Source organism: Martes martes (genome assembly GCF_963455335.1).
Source record: "Martes martes genome assembly, chromosome: 2".
NCBI classification, from domain to species: Eukaryota; Metazoa; Chordata; class Mammalia; order Carnivora; family Mustelidae; genus Martes; species Martes martes.
In genome coordinates, this window is record NC_137889.1 from 13,877,042 (window position 1) to 13,894,131 (window position 17,090).

Here is a 17,090-nt window from a genome sequence, read left to right on the forward strand (position 1 = left end):
CCCAGATACCTCCCCGCAAGTCACCAAGGCTTACTTCTTAAAAATCTCCAGCCTGGAAACTTCGCGACCCGTGGCATGGTAGCTGGAACCCAGCCCGGGCAGCCACGCACTCCGTTCGCGGCCCCCAGCTGCAGGGCTGCAAACCCGGGAACTGCCCAGGTCAGGCACCCTGGCCTGGGGTCGCCGTCCCCTCGGGAGCCACCATCCTGTGTGCATATATGTAGGCGCGCGGTGGGCGGCACCTTCCGAGGCCAGCTTTGGGCACCTGTGCCTGAGCAGAATACTTGTCAGTATTCGCCCAAGGGCTCACTCAGGAAGGCTCAGTACAGCCTTGCTTTTAGGTACAGTTCAACTGCCTGTCGGTACCAGAGGTACCAGAAAGGCTAAATAAACCATGGTCTAAACCTTCCATAAAAAAAGAGAGAGCAACACAAAAGGTCCCAATTTCTGTCTTTGGATGAATAAAGGAAAATGCAGAATGACACATGCAGCGTATTATGTTAACGCTGCAGACCGTTTTCTAGCTATTTGCAGAGACAGGTCTGGAAGGATACACACTGCCTTGGTAATTGTGGGGACCCCCGAAGAGAGGGGTGCAGGGGTGGGGAGGAGAGGGGACCGTCAAAGGGAGGGGAGGTGGAGGAAGCGAGCTGTGTGGGTTGAGGTGGTGTCTGGGGATTGAGCCTGAAGGATTTATGATGGATTGAGTAGAGGTTCTGGGGGTGAGGGAGAGGGACAGATCAAGCCTCTGGGTTGGGGATCATGGCATTTTCCAAGATGTGTAATCTGGAGGAGTGGGGTTAGGGGAAGGATGGGGGGTGGATGGGTGCAAGGGTTATGTTTTGTGTGAGTTCAACATTCGATGTGATTATAAGCCCCCCCCCCCCCCGCATAACCCCTGCACACACACACACACACACACACACACACACAGAATTATCAGGTAGATGTTGGCTGGGTGTACACTGGGTCTCCACACAGAAGTGTGACTTAGCGATCACTCACTCGTTTTCTCTAACATCTGTTGAGCACCAAGGGCCGTGCTACGTACCTAGAGAAAAACCAGGAGGGACTCAGTGAATAGAATAGACAAATCAACTGAAAAAAATGTGAATAGTATGAAAAATGACCAATTGGGGCCGGAAAAAATACTTCCCAAACCAGAGCTCGTACAGAGCTCCATACAATGCTCTTAACTCATAAAGCTTAGGGGGCAGGATGGCTTGCCTGGGAAGACAGCACATTCCAAAGGCTCTTTTAAGGAAGCTGAATCTCAGAGGACAGCCATAAGGTGAAATCGAGCGGAAGAGAGTGGTGGACAAGTGGAGGGAAGGAGGGTGTCCAGGCACAGGGAGCTGCAGTGATAGAAGCCTGTTTCTGCTCCCTGTGCGTCGGGCTGACTGGTTTTTCCTTTACTTTGCACGGACTCGGTTAGGTTTTTAGCAGTGGGTAGAGCAGACATCGGAAGTACAGATGTCCTGCCTCTGGGCAGTAAAGTCGTGTAGGATTGCCACCCTTTGCCAGCTGACAACCATTAGGATTTTCTGGTGTTAATGAGGTTAATAAGCTAATACCTTGTTGGTCTGAGCTGGTTTTTCTTTCTTCTCTGATGTTCAGTATTTATAGACCACTCTGCCAATAACTTGTGCCAGCCCTGTCACGAAACTTGGCCCTTCACACTGAGCTTGAAGTCGGATCATTGTTTCTCTCCCAAAAGCTAACGTTTGTTTGCAGATGGTCACAGCAGCCTTATTCACACCAGCGGAAACAATCCCAAGGTCTATAAAGCGGTGAATGGCTAAGCAAAATGTGATATATCCATACAATAGGACACTATTTTGCAATAAAAGGGACAAGTTCTTGACACACACAACAATATGGATGTACCGTAAAATACCATTATGCTGAATAAAAAGCCAGACATCAGAAACCACAAGTTGTACGACTCCATTGTTCTGACATTCCAGAAAAGGCACATCTGTAGAGATAGAATGTAATCGAGTGGTTGCCTGGGGCAGGCGGTAGGGATGAGGGGATGACTGCATCTAGGCACAGGGGATCTTTTCGGGTTGGTAGGAATGTGCTAAACTGAGATTGCATGGTGGTTTTAACTCTATACATTTACTTAAAATTTCTGATTTGCACATGGGGAATTTTTATGGTATAGAAGTTAGACATCAGTAATGCTGTTCAATAGCAACAATGAGGCTTGAGGTTATAAAATTCCAGCCTGAGCCATGACTGCTTCCCGTGGTCAGGATGGTGGGAGAGCAACCATCGTGAGGGCATTTGGTGTCGTGGGGAAGAGGCCGTTCCTGTGTTGACTCTGCCAAGTGCGTTTCCTGGCCAAAGGATTCCTTCCCTTTTGACCAGTATGGGGTCCCTGGGACATCAGCTCGAGAACTGGGTGCTCTGGTCCCTGGAGAGGCTCGCGTAGCATCCTCAGGGGGATTACGTGGTGTTCAACGGAACGACCTCACTGGTGTGAAGTTGGTCATTTTCTGATGGTACAAAAAGCAGATATACTCAAAGTTCATTGGTTTCAAAGCAAACATTTCGCTCTCCCTGGGGAACACTTTCATGCCGCGCTTACATCCAGAGGACAGATGGCCCATCCCTGGTTATTTGTGGAGGAACTGCTGGGGGACCAGAACCGTGCTTCCCCGATCCTGTGTATCCCAGTAGGGGACAGAGGCCATCAGTAGAGATTTGGCGGTCTGGTGAACGCATGACTGAAATGTTCCTTTGTTGGTAGTTTTATACGACTTCCTGTGGGCAGGAGTGAAAAGAGGGGTTTTCCCCCTCTTCCAGCCGAGGTCCGTTGTCAGAGCCCTTCTTTCTGTTTTCTACTTTTGTCCCATTAAATGTGGGTACATCCCAATGCCTTGCCTGGCGCACTCATCTCATCCATTATCTCACGTCCCTGTGGAAATTTCAGTCTATATTTCACCTGTGTGTCCCTCTAGCACTTCACACGCCACATCTTTTAAAGGTAATTAATTCCCGATAATTTTGCTTACCCATGCTGCAGTGACCGTGCTCAAACCACAGAACCGGAGACTTCCTCAGTTACCGCTCTCCTGTTGAGTGAGTGCGTTGTTTCAAGAACACCCCCCAGCCTTTCAGGATCCACCTTTGACTTTCAAGGACCCCTGCCTGGAACCCCACATTTATAGGAGCCTTTTCTCTTCCCTGGCAGCCTCAGATGTTATTATTTCCCTCACAGCATCCTGTCTGCTGCGGCCGCATTGCTTTCCTTTCTCCCTGGCCGTTGCTTACTACGGGATGGTATAATGGAAAACCGAGCTGTTTCAGCCTCTCTGCAAACCAGCGGCTCTCCCCCTGGGGCAGGCAGCAGGGAGGCGGGCCGAGGGCGGAGCCCTACCCTGAGGCTCTCATTTAGTGGTTTGAGGGAGGAAGTTGGTAACTTGCATTTCTAGTAAGTTACTAGTCGACCCTGCTGCTGCTGGTTTAATCTATTCTGTTCCCTGCTATTAGGTTCACCTTCCTCAATTAAAACTTGTACCGATGATGCTTCTCCTTGCTGGGGTCTTCCATTGGCCTAGGACCGGATTTCCCAAGGAGGGTGTCATAGAATGGGGACATCACATTAAGTACATTTTAGTCCTGTTAACTTTTCCGTTGTAAGGAGAGAGTCAGTCTGGTGCTGGTATGTCTTTAAAACCTTTCTAATACTTAGTTGCCTTTTTAACAGAGCCAGCTGTAAGCTTCACCTCTGTGTGAGGAATTCTCTGAAATGTATCGCATGATCTTGTGTTCGTTGTATTTATTTTTCAGTGGCAAGAGTTAGAGGACTGTAGTCTGAACCGCTGGGTGTGGGAACGGAACCCAGAAGTCCTAAAGTGTTCTTGTGTGTCTTCTTTGTAGTTTAGCTTCACTTATCACGTGTGATTCTTTTGACTTACCTGCAATTAATACAGTTGGAAGGAAGATACACGAGCTAGCTTTTTTCCCCTGTTAATCCAGTTTCCGCAAGACTTTTCTTCTTCTCTTATTATTTTTTAGAGAGGTGGGAGGGGCAGAGAAAAGAGAGCGACGGAGAACCCCAAGCAGACTCCCTGCTGAGCATACAGCTTGTCTCGGGGCTCAGTCTCACAACCCGAGATCATGACCTGAGCCAGAGTCAAGAGTCCGACATGTAACCGACTGAGCCACCCAGATGCCCCCTCCCACTACTTTTAAATAATCAGTCTTTTACTTACCCTAAACAAAGTTCGTGGACTAGTAATATTCTCGGAAAAAAAATATTTGCAACCTGACAAGGGATTAATGCCAACATGTATTACAAGTTGTTACAAATCAGTATGGAGGGCAGACAGCACACTTTTAAAAAGGACAAAAGGAAGCAAGTCAACATACAGAAAAGTTACACACCTTACGTAGTAATTGTTAGATATCCCCTCTCCCCAGGACCATATCAGGTGTGGTGGAACGTGGGTAATGGGCACTCACTACCATTGTGGAGGAGAGTATTTTAAAAATTTAAATTAAAAAAATTTAAATGCTGGGGCGCCTGGGTGGCTCAGTGGGTTAAGCCTCTGCCTTCAGCTTGGGTCATGATCTCAGGGTCCTGGGTTCGAGGCCCACATTGGGCTCTCTGCTCAGCAGGGAGCCTGCTTCCCCCTCACTCTCTGCCTGCCTCTCTGCCTACTTGTGATCTCTCTCTGTCAGATAAATAAATAAAATCTTTTAAAAAAAATTTTAAATGCTAATAAGTCTTTTAAGATCTCTCTAATGTATATTGATGTTTTTAAATTTTAAGAATATGTATATTCTTTTACTCACTGCCAGGAGTTCATTCTAAAAAATACTTACACTGCTGAAAATATTTGCAAGCGTGTACACGGAAGCATTTCTCTTGAAGGAAGTTGAAACTAATGTCTGTTAATTGATGATTTGTCAAATAATGGGCTGTAATCCATTCCATGTATGTAGATACTAAAATATTGAGGTAAACGTGTAGTTATGCTCATTGAAAAATTTCTATCTTGTATTGCAAACTAAATAAAGTCATAGAAAATGCACATAGCATGAGCCTAATTATATGTTTTGTAACAGCATGTGAATTTATAGATAGTCTGAAAAGATACCAAAGTGTGAGAATATATCTCTTTCTCTAGGGAAATGAAGGCAAGACTTTACAAATAGTTTATTCTATTTTATATATTTTTCGTAATGAGAATGTATTACTTGTGTTTTTTAAGGCAAGGCTCAAAAATATAGTGTATAGTTTATTTACTTTAATATTCCGATCTTATAAAAATGTGCATAATATTATGTGTGCTTCAGTATACGGGTATATATGTTTGTTTAAGGAAAATGTAGCCCAGAGTGAACCACACTGTGAACTAGGGTTTTTCCCTATGTAATAAGGGCTATTAGGGATTAAAAAATATCTTCCCAGTTCCTTAGATTTTGATAAAAATAGTACAGGATCATTTTAATCATTGAGTCAGCCTCTTTAAGAAAGAGCTTGAATACAGTAAGGTTGTAGCTGTCCAGAGGGGTGTGCTGTAGCTCAGTTCTTTGTTGTTCTGGCTGGAGCACTGTCTCCTGAGGGAATCCCCCCAGCATCTTCCAGGCCTGGTCCTTGAATAGCTCTTATCTGTGATGGCGGCCATAATGCTCGTGCTCTTCAAGCTATAGGTAGGAGGATGAGGTGGTCTTGGTGGGTTGGTTTGTTTGGATAATAATCTGTTAAGCCCTCTTCCTCTCACCAGCATTCCTCTCTTCTTTACTGGCATATCTACTTAAATTCTCAAACTCTTTTCCAAAACCAAATAATCCAACGGGCAAACATTTCTTGGCACTTAGGAGAGAAAAGAGGTTCAGGTTAAAGTGTTTGCTGAGCACTCTGTTTTCTTCTGTACGGGAAAATACTTTTTAAAAATGGGTGAATTATTGTAACACCTGCGATAAATTCTTTCACCTCTCTGTAACTAAGAATCTGTTTTCTGTTTAGCTATTCATTTATGATCCATAATGTAATTATAATAAACCAAAGTAAGTTATAGGACCAGACATTTTGGTGTAATATCAAGAGATTTTTCTCCTTTCTTGTCCCACAGTCTTTATTATCAATGATTCATTAATATATTTATCAATGATCACTGAAATATTAACCTTCATCTTATTCTTTGAATAAATGCATTTACTATTACATTTATATAAATTGAAAATTTAAAAAATAGTAGCAATCCTTCCATAATTGTTTTCACTCCTGTCTTTCTAATCTGCATCCATTCAGTTGACACGGATTCTGACCTGACGAGGTAGGTATCTTGCTAGGGTTGGAGAGAGCAGAATGGGCCCTGCCTTGGAGAAGCTCGGAGGCTGTGGGGGAGACGGTGGCTAGTTAGAGGCCTTAGGTGGCCGCCCAGTTTTTGGAGGGGTGGTCCTGTGGGACAGGATTCAGGGAATACTGGGTAAGAATAGCATTCCTAGGTTAAATGGAATCGACTTTTTCATGGTTTTCTAATACTGCCAAATAGTTTCTTAAAAGAATTGTATCAAGTTACAGAATTATGAGCAACAAAGGAAAGTAACTGATTCTCCACATCCTCACCGGAACTGAGTTTCATTGGGAAAACAAAGCAAAACAAGACAAAACATAAACTCGATACCCTAACAGGCTTAAAATTAAGCCTCATTATTGTTTTATTTGGCATTTCTTTTTTCTTAGTGAAGTTGCACATTTTAACATATTTTTATTCTTTAACTTCCTCTTGTGAAGAGATCTTACTCACTTGGAGTCTTGGCATTGTGAGGACTTGTTACTATTTTTTCAAAATTGTTTATCGAGGTGAGATTCACAGACCGCAGAACGAGCCACTTTAAAGTGGCATTTCCTGCCCTCACACTGTTGTGCAAGCACCGTCTCTGTCTGGTTCTGAACCATTTCTCTCCTTCCAAAATCCTCCTCCAGCAGCTTCCCCCCAGTAACCCCCCTCCCTAGCTCCTGACAGCCACCCCTCTAACTCTCCATCTTCCTGGGTTTATTTATACTGGATATTTCATATGGGAGGTATCATACCCTGTGTGATCTGTGGGATCTGGCTTTACTTAGCCTTATGTTTTGAAGGCCCTCGCATTGTAGCGCTGTAGCCACACTATTCCTTTCCATGGCTGGGTGATACTGCATTGCGTGTAGATGTCACACGCGCTCTGTCCACGCATTCATAGGTGGACATTTGAGGTGTCTCACTTTTTGGCTCCTGTAGACAGTGCTGCTGTGACCATGAATGGGCTTGCAGTGGCTTGGGTACATGTTGCCAGTTCTTTGGGGCATAGACCCAGGAGCAGGAGTTTGGGGTCATACAGTAATTCTGTGTTTAACTTTTGAGGACCTGCCAAACTCTTTCCTACAGAGGCTGCGCCATTTCACCTTCCTACGGACAATGTACAGGCTTCCCCTTTTTTCCACATCTGTGTCAACACTTGTTACTTTTCATATTGGGGGTGCTGGTGGTCTAATTATAGCCATCCTGGTGGGTGTGAACTGGGACCTCATTATGCTCTTTATTTGCATTTTCCTGTTGACTAGTGATGTTGAGTGCTTATTACTGTTCTGTTTGTGGGAGAGAATAGGAAAGAAAAAGAAAACCTTGCTTTTCAAGAACTTATTTAACAAATTTGTAAGTGTTTTTTGAGGGAAAAAAAGTTTACTTAAAATTATATGAAGCGACTTCAGTAAGAATTATTAAGCCGTTAGTTTTGTCCAAACATTACATAAACTTAGTTTTCATCCTATAGGTATTTCTGAAGCCAAGGCTTCTGCCTCCAGTTTCATTTTTAAATTGAGTTTGTTTTCATTTCTCTATCACCTGGGTGGATTAGGGCTGTGATTAGTGGTTTAACTAGTGGTTCTCAGAGTATGGTCTAGGGGCCACAGTGCCCGCATCACTTGGGATCTTGTTAGAGGTTCCCCACCTTGATCTACTGGGGCAGAAACTGGGGATGGGCTCAGCAATGTTTTGTTTTGTCTTTTTAATATTTTATTTATTTTTGAGGCAGAGATAGTGAGAGATAGCGCACGAGCGTGGGGCAGAGGGAGAAGCAGGTTCCCCTCTGAGCAGAGATCCCAATGCAGGGCTCGGTCCCAGGACCCTGGGATCATGACCAGAGCTGAAGGCAGCCCCTTAACCAACTGAGCCACCCAGGTGCCCCCCAGGGATCTGTTTTAGTAAGCCTTTTAGATGAGTTGTATGTACCTGTAGGTTTGGGAGCCACACTCGAAACCAGCATTTCTAAGCTGATACGCACGTTAAAGAGCTCCTGTGGGAAATTCAGTCCACAATTTTGGCCTTACAGATACCAACTTTTTTTTTTTTTAGTTAAAATAGGCAAATAATATAAACAATTAAGTTGAATCATTTTATAACTTCCTGTTTCAGAATTGTGTGTATATAATATTACTTAGGAATTGCAATTCGGTCTACAAATTCTATCAAAAAGATAAGTGTTTTTAAAAAGCCACTTTTGCTCGTTGGTCAAATCGTCAAAGAACATAGGAGTCATGTGTCCCTGATATGTCTCTTTCCCTCTCTCTTTGATTATACTTGATGTCCTACTCCTTAGGAGCCTCTGTTGCGAAGGTGGGCAGTGTGAAGGCCTGTGTCGTGGGGCATGTGGTGTTTGCTGGCCACAGGAGCCCCTCGGGCCATATAGACGGCCGCAGCGTACCCCTCTGCCCAGGAATGCTGCCTCAGCATCCTGACCCCTCCCCCTCCCTCCAGAACTTTTGAAAGGGGCCCCTTTCTTGCTGCATCTTCCAGAAACTGGTGGTGAGTCAAATCCGTATCAGGATCCAAACGCACACTTTAGAGAACAATGCCAGCCTCACACGGGATCATCAGCCCAGTGGCTACAGATGGTGACTAGAAAGAGGTACGTGTTACCCAGTCCCGTGCTTACCGGATTAGAGTTTAAGTTTCTGTCCTGCATGGGCTGTTCAAATGGCAGTAATACTTGTATGTACTTCGCAGAGGTTTATGAGGACATAACGCACACATTTATACATGGTAAACAGGGAATGTTTTGTATTTTTAGTATAATTACTATATGTAAAAGTTGACTTCTAGAAGAGTGTAAGCATTGACATTTTTGCAGATAATACAGTTGCGTCCCCAAATCAACAGCATAAGCAGTGTGGTCTTTCAGAGGTGAGTCACGCACAAATATTGCCTTCTCGGGCGTATATTCGTGAAATAGCTCTAGGATGGGTTAGGTGGCATAAGGGAGATTTTGATGGGGTCTCCCTGAAGCCCTCCAGATTTAAGATCTCTAGGTTAGAATGAAGAAATGGTTTGGGAATGAACATTAAAGAGGAGGCAGAAGATTTGAGGAAAGTTTTTAATGTTTTTTTAGGGTGGAGGGATTGAGTAGATTTATAGGCTGAGGGAGAAAAAATGAATGATACAAGAGGGTGTTCATACTTGACACTAACTGATGGGATGTGATCGCAAAGCAGGGAGAATCGGGTGGGATTACAGACAGGAGATTGGCAGGCTTTTGAGTAGAGAAAGGGTATGAGCAATGGTGAGGGCAACCAGGCATTTGGGTTCTAGGAGAGCAGGTTTGGGAAACAAGACCGTTGTGTTCAAATATTTGAAAACCCATCATGGAGAAGAAAGATTGCACTAGTTCTCTTTGGCACCTAGGGAGGAAACGAGCACCAGTGGGTAAAAGTTCGAGGGAGACCAGATCTCTGGCCACCACAGAAAAGAGCTGTCTGAGAGCCCAAGAAGGTACAAAGATGACATAAACTTGGCCTGGAGAAATGGTCGGGCTCCGTAGCTACGACACGTTGGGTGAGCCATTTAAATCATGGCACCCAGGCTCCTCCTTGACCCGGTGTACTGGGCTCAGGACCATCCCCGTCTGGCAGTCCTCCTGTCTAATATGGCTCATTTTGAAGAATTTAAGCTAATTTCCTCAAAGATAGAAAGTTAACCTTGTCACCCTCCTCTGAAGTAGTCTGTACTTCTCCTTAGAGCTGTTTTCTTCTTGCTGCCACCACTCACCCTTTTCTGGGATTCCCCCTCTTTCTGTCCCTTTGCTACTTGCCCTGACTCTGTAGCGATAGAAACAGATAGATGGGCTGAGGGGCCTAATTAATATCATTACAAATTAATATTCTGTCAGACCTCTAGAAAGATTCCTGGTGTTTACCCTCCTTTTAAACTTTAGATTGTGAAACGCCTCCTTCTTTCCTGTTGCAGAGCAGTTCAGCGGTGTCCCTGTGGGCAGATCCTGTAGTAATCCAGGACAGCTCGCAGTGTGGACTCTGCCTTGACTTAGCCCAACAGGGACAGCGGCAGGTGCCACAAAGCAAATGAGATGCAACATGGGGGGTTTGGGGGGGTAGGAAAAGAATAAATGAAACAAGATGGGATCGGGAGGGAGACAAACCATAAGAGATTCTTAATCTCACAAAACAAACTGAGGGTTGCAGGGGTGGGGCGAGAGGGTGATTGGGTTATGGACATTGGGGAGGGTATGTACTATGGTGAGTGCTGTGAAGTGTATAAACCTGGTGATTCACAGACCCTGTACCCCTGGGGCTAATAATACATTATATGTTAATAAAAAAAATTAAATTTAAAAAAATAACTGGGAAGACCTTTCACTTTCACGCTAAACTATACATTTGGGGGACTTGAGCTGTGGCAAGAGTTTTATTAACCCGAGAATGGCTTTTTCTGTGAAGAGCCTTTTCTTTCAGTGCAATTAGTACAAACTCAGTGCTTGGGGGTTTGTGCGCACACATACGGCATCCACTGTCACATAGCTGCGAAGAGTAAATCTGTCTGTGTGTGACAGGTGTCTCGTGTCATAGGACAGGTATCCGCGATTGACAGTAAGCCCTAAATGACATCATGTGGAATGATGATGCAGTGCCCTCAGAGAGGAAACACTGTGCCAAGTTCAAATTTTGGGTGTGAGCACTGGCAAAGCGCTGTAGTAAATTCGCATTTTCTTCACATTAGTCACGGTGCAAAAGAAGGCGGTTTTTAAAGCAAAGAGTAATCTCTGGAATTTAGCATAAAGACTCTCGTTAGTTTCAGGCTTTTTGCATGATGTTGCTCCTTTGTGGGGAACCAGCAGAAAGCAAACTCCATCCATAGTCACTTCCTCAACATCAAAGGAAGATGGACTGTTTCAGAGATTCCTTGTGGAAAAACAAGAGGAAGAAACTTAGAAACTAATCAACATTTCTGCTTACTGTATTTATTCTAAGTCATACTGTTGCTAATTTTGGAATGCATCTGGTAACTTCTTTTTGTTTTATGTTAGTTCTTAGTTTGTTGTCATAGTATGTTCCCATTATCAGGATAGCAGCAGAATTAAGGGGTTAATTCTGTTAGGTGTCCGAGACTGTTATTCTATTTATATCTTGTAATTTGGACCAGAATTAAATTCTAACATTTAGAAATTTATACATATGTATTTAATGGCTTTACTTTTTGATAGAGTGTGGAGAAAAGATAGGTGCTTATCCAGGTACAGAAAACAAAGCATTTTTTTGAATTTTTTTGAATTTTTTGATTTTTGAAGTAACACTGCAAAGAAATTTTTGCATGAAAATTTCCAGGAATGGAAACGTCTGAATCTTTTAACTGAGTTCATAATTACATGTATACTTATACATGTAATTCTAGTCTTAGAACAGTGACAGTTAATAAAATGCTTATCATCTGTTGAGCAATTAATAGGAAAACTGGATTATTTCCAAGTGTAGTCACATTACCATAATTTGCAATCATAACCCATGTTCTGAAGCTTTTGTGACTTCTCATTCGTAGAGTAATAAATGTATTCCTGTCATACTCAGGCTGAAGCATGCTGATTTGGTCCCAGGATAACACTTGTGTAATACCACTCTTTTATCATTTAAACTTACAAATCTTACTCATTTCTTCAGGATGCATGTGCATTTAGACAGCACTGATAAAGGAGTGAGGGAAAGAGAACAGAATACAATGCAAGGTAACCTGGCGCAGGGATGTCTAATAATCAGCTTTATCGGCGGGGTCAGAGGTCAGTCTTCTAGACAGTGTGTAAACACAAGGCCACTTCTATGGCACGGGGAGTTTTTGGCCGGGAGTTTTTGATACAGTATCTAATTCCTTTGTCAGTTTTCCTGGGCAGTTTATGAGTTAAGATGGGATTTAAGCACAGCCGAGAGCGTGGGTTTTTTAGGACTTGGATTGGTTTCAGATTGACTCCAGGTTTGTAAAAGTAAATCGGACAAGTTGCCGGGTTATTGGGTGCATTGCCTAACATGTCTGAGGCTCATTTCACTCACCTGACCTATACTGAAGCCCAACCATTCACCGAGCGTGATCCTGTTTTATTCTCACGTAAACTTCACTATTGGCAACCCCCACCCCCACCAAAATAGATTGGGAAATGGGTTTTTAAGGTGAAGAACAACCTGCTCTAGGCTGGACAGCAGGAGAATGGTAGACAAGGGACAAGGGATGGAACCCAGGTCTCTGATGGCAGACTGCAAGCTCTTACCTTCTGAGCCACTGGTTCCCAAATTCTGCGTCATTACCCAGAGAGCTTGATTCATCATGCACTGCTGGGCCCTTGAGTTTCAGATTCTGTAGGCCCCTGCGAGGGCCCAGGAATTGTTATTTCTAACCAGTGCCTGGATGTTGATGCTCCTGGTCGTGAGGACCGCACGTTGAGAACTACTGCCTGGCTCCCTCCTCTGGAGAACAAATAAGGGAATTCTGGGGTTGTGCTCGTATTGATAATCTCTGACATCTGTGGACTAGTTACCACGTCCTTGACACTGTTCTAAGTTAATTCCTCTTTAATCTCACATTAGTCTTAGGAGACAGTTAAACTGCAAGGAAAGGGTAAGGCGGTGTGATCACCACTGCCAAGTGGCGTAGACAGAGGCTCCCAGTGAGGCGGTGTCCTAGTGCCTTGGGGTCAGAGCTGCTTCTGCTCGAGCTGACTTCCATCAGTCGAACTGGTTTCCAAGGCCAGTGTCCCTGGAGCTATCGGCAGAAGCAGATTTCAGGCTCTGGGAACATTGAGAGAAAAGGAGACGCTCCTTTCTTTTCACCCACCGTGTTTTATGTCCTTGGAGGCGGCTGGAAGATGAGGCCTGGGAGGAAAGGGTTTCCCTCCTTTTCATGGTGTCCACCCAGCATTCTGAAGGGTAGGTGACATAGTTGGTCATTCTGAGGAAGGATGAGATTCTGGAAATGAGCTCTGACACTGTTGATACTCATTAGCATGGATAAATGGGATTCCAGATGGTTCTGTACGTAGGAACCCTGTCGGCAGTGGGGCCCGTGTGCTGAATGGGAAGGTGTGTCCACTGACGCTGGCCACCCAGCAGCAGGGTGTTCGCTAACCTGTACTGTTAGCCTGCTCATGGCTGCTCTAAGAGCCATGGAGAATCTCAGAATCAAAACTGAAGAAAGGGAGAGAGAAAAAAACATCAACTCAACATTGAGTTTGAAACCAGTACTCTGCTTAGGATACTGTAGTCTCCCCCAGTCATTTAAAGGCTTAAAGAGAAAGCCTGAGGCAGCTTCAAAAGGTCACAGCACCTTGATACATAAGTGGTCTGTGTGTCTGGTTCCATGAAAAATTGTGTCAAGTAACTGGTACGTGTAAGATACGTACAAAAATAAAACGTACTTGTCCCGCCGGTCATAGTGGACCTCACGGTCAAGTGAGTGTTCAGTTCATTTGTACAAGAGCGTCTAAATCTGGAATGAGCGTAGCCTGATACGGATCTCATCTTAGAGTTGCTGGCGTGAGGATTTCCATGAGGCCAGGATTTGAATCCAGGGACGAATTCTTCTTGGTCATGGGAGAGCCATTTAGCTGGAGAGCTAGCGCGGGGTGCCAGGCCTCCTTACTGTTGGCTTGGACTTGTCTCTGATTTAAAATGACCTTAGAACTTTGCAAAGGGTATTAGGACTTACTGTTATTTTTTTGAATATTCATCTTTGTATTCGATCCTTGTTTTTTTCCATTAAGGTTTTATACACAGCAGCACAGACTCTAGACACAGGAACAGAAGGGAAATGCCACCTAGATTCGTGTGGTTACGGTACTGAATTTTGACCTAATGTGGCTCGATGGAAAGAATCACCCGTGCATTTATTCTGGTCCGTCGTAGGTTAACGAAGCCCTTGTCGTTCGCTGACTGTGTTGGGGATGAGCTGCCGTGGGGCTGGGAAGCAGGCTTTGACCCACAGATCGGCGTCTACTACATCGATCACGTCAACAGTAAGTTTCTCTTTTTTACAAAAGTGATCCCCTCCCCAGATCTTGAGTCTGACAAAAACATAAACGCTCTATACAGTGAACTTCTTTATTTTAAGCCCCACTTTCTCAGTGACTAATACTGCCTGAAATGCCTCTTTTGGAATTTGGGGCCTGCATGTATGTTGGGCTTATGGGGGCAGAGACAGAGAAACGGATCTGTCTGTGTGTCCGTCTGCCTGGTAGGGGGTGAGTGTTCTGGAGGCACAGAAAGCCCGTATTAATAACAGTGGTCTCTCAGAAACCTAAGCATGTTGAATATATACGTGTAAATATAAATATATACATATGTATATCTATATATATATATGTTTATGTATAAAATCTGCTCACAGTACTTTTATCAAATTTGAGAAAATATTCTTCCACTGATTCTCTGTCAGAGTCTGTTTTTTATCTGTGCAGATACTCACTTCCCAGGATGACTGGGAAGGGTTCCGGAACTGACGGAACCAGGGCACGCAGGCCTGACATGTGCAGAGGCTGAAGGCGTGGGGGGCCTGCTGAGTTGGGGGAGGAGGCTTTGAGCCCCCTGGCAATCTGCCAGGAGGCTCCAGTCCCAGTGCGGTGGGGACGCAGGATGCCGGGGAGATCATTGAGAGTGGAGCGTAAAGTGTTCCCCACCAATGAGTGGCACCCAGGGAGCCAGACAAGAGGACAGCTGGGGTGTCTGGCATGGTGGCTGTTAGTTGCAGGCAGCATGGGGAGTGGCTGTAAAGCCGTCCTGTTCTCACACGTAGATGGGACGGAGGGGTCGGAGGAACAAGGACTTGGAGGAATTAAATCAGTTTTTCAGCGAACGCAGATAGCTCCTAATCTGTGGTAGGAGAACATCGGTGCGTAGAGTTGGAACGAGCGTTTATGCACACATTAGTTCAACATTACAAGAAGTAGTAGTTTCTGTAAGCTTTACTGGTTTGTAGCATGCGATTAGAAGAAATGTGACTTTGGTGGAGAGACATTTCTCCCTGAAAGCTTGTCCAGATTCCGTGAATTCATCATTGTGGGTGTTAAAGTTAGCTTTCATTTTTATATTTTTTGGTAAACCTCTCTTAATTGTATTGTTATTTGCGGGTTTTATTGCTTATCAATGATCGACATCCAAATATTTTTATGTTGTAGTGGAAGGGACGACTTTTGCTAAAATTCAGTTCATTTTGAACAGTTGTAACTCCTAATGTCGTTGCAGCTAAATAATTCAGTGGAATATCTGGAATGTGTAACTATTCAAACTTACTTTCATGCAAGTTTAGCTTTCTTTCCTTAAATAATATTTGCAGAAGCAGAAGCAAACCTCCCTGTCCTGGTTTGACAGAACTAAGCTCTCATGGCACCGAAACGAGAAGCCATTTTAATTCCCTCAGTTTCCATCTGGCTACCTGTAGACTCTTGGGTTCCTAAAGCCACCTGTCGGACTTTCCTTTCGATCTCAGTGGGAGAGGGCTTCTCCTGGACCCCCAACCCTGACAGCCCTCTGAATAACTTTTTAAAAAATTTTTTAAAAAAAGATTTTATGGGGGCACCTGGGTGGCTCAGTTGTTAGGCGTCTGCCTTCGGCTCAGGTCATGCTCTCAGGGTCCTGGGATCCAGCCCCGCTTCGGGCTCTCTGCTCAGCAGGGAGCCTGCTTCTCCCTCTCCCACTTCCCTTGCTTGTGTTCTCTCTCTCTCTCTGTCTAATAAATAAATAAATAAACTTAAAAAAAAAAAGAGTCTGTAAAAAAAAAAAAGATTTTATGTATTTATTTGAGAGAGAGATGGCAAGAGAGCCCACAAGTGGGGAGGATCTGGGGAAACCAGACTTCCCGCTGAGCAGGGAGCCCAATGCGGGGCTCAATCCCAGGACTCTGGGATCATAACCCGAGCTGAAGGCAGACGCCTAACAGACTGAGCCACCCCGGCGCCCCTCTTAATAACGTTATGTCCCATCCTCCTCTTTCATTTCTTTACCCATCATTTTCTGGTTTTAAAAATTTCTCCCACCATTTCTTTATCTAGTGGTTCTTTTGTCTTCCTATTTAAACCCTGGTAATTCTCACAATGAAACCAAACCAGAGCTACCAAAAGACACAAATAACAGCTCTCTCCGCCCCGCCTCACTCACTTGAACTCAAAACGGTCATTCAGCCCGAACCCCCACCAGCTGTGGCCCCCTCCTTCCCCCTCGCCCGGGGAGCTTGCGTGAACTGCGCTGTGGACCCTGTTCTCTGTCTTGTTTGTCACAGAGTTCACCTGAGACCCCACTGGGGACACATCCAGACGACACCAGGTCTCCTCTTCCTTTTTCTGACAGAGGACCTTGCTACCAGGGGTTAGTTCCTCTTGTTCTTTACTCCTTTGGATTTCATGATACCTTCTGTTGGAATTTTTTTTTTTTTTAAACATACCTGGCGGCTCTTGCCCTCTTTCCTTTTGCCTGTCCCTGGTGTCAAGATTTCTGGAGTCGCCTTCTGTCTGCAGCCCACGGATCCTGTGGGTTGTGACCTCAGCTACTCCCCGAAGCCGATGGCTGCCACATGTGTCTCGTAAGTCTTGTCTAGGGTTCCAGGTGCACGCAGCTGATTCTTACGAGGCGGCTCTTTCCATCCTGCCCCCACAGGCCCCCCAACTAGCCTGCCCTCCTCCAGCCTGTCCAGGTACTGGGGGACATTGTCCCTGTGCTGTGTGGTTCCTTGGCTTTCTGCCTCCCTTTGTGACAGTTGTATCCAGCCCCAAACACTCTGTGCCCAGGCCTCTTGGCTTCCCACAGGCCACCTTGGGTGTCCAGTCCTCCA

The 17,090-nt window shown here is 44.8% G+C and overlaps 1 protein-coding gene across 1 annotated transcript in view; it reads left to right on the top strand.

Annotated features, from left to right (window-relative positions):
• The window catches only part of WWC2 (WW and C2 domain containing 2), a 203,407-nt gene that overhangs the window by 81,725 nt on the left and 104,592 nt on the right, over positions 1–17,090 (top strand). The window contains exon 2 of the mRNA XM_080797731.1: positions 14,174–14,283. Within this exon, the coding sequence (XP_080653857.1) occupies positions 14,174–14,283 (110 nt within the window). The remainder of the gene's footprint in view (positions 1–14,173; positions 14,284–17,090) is intronic.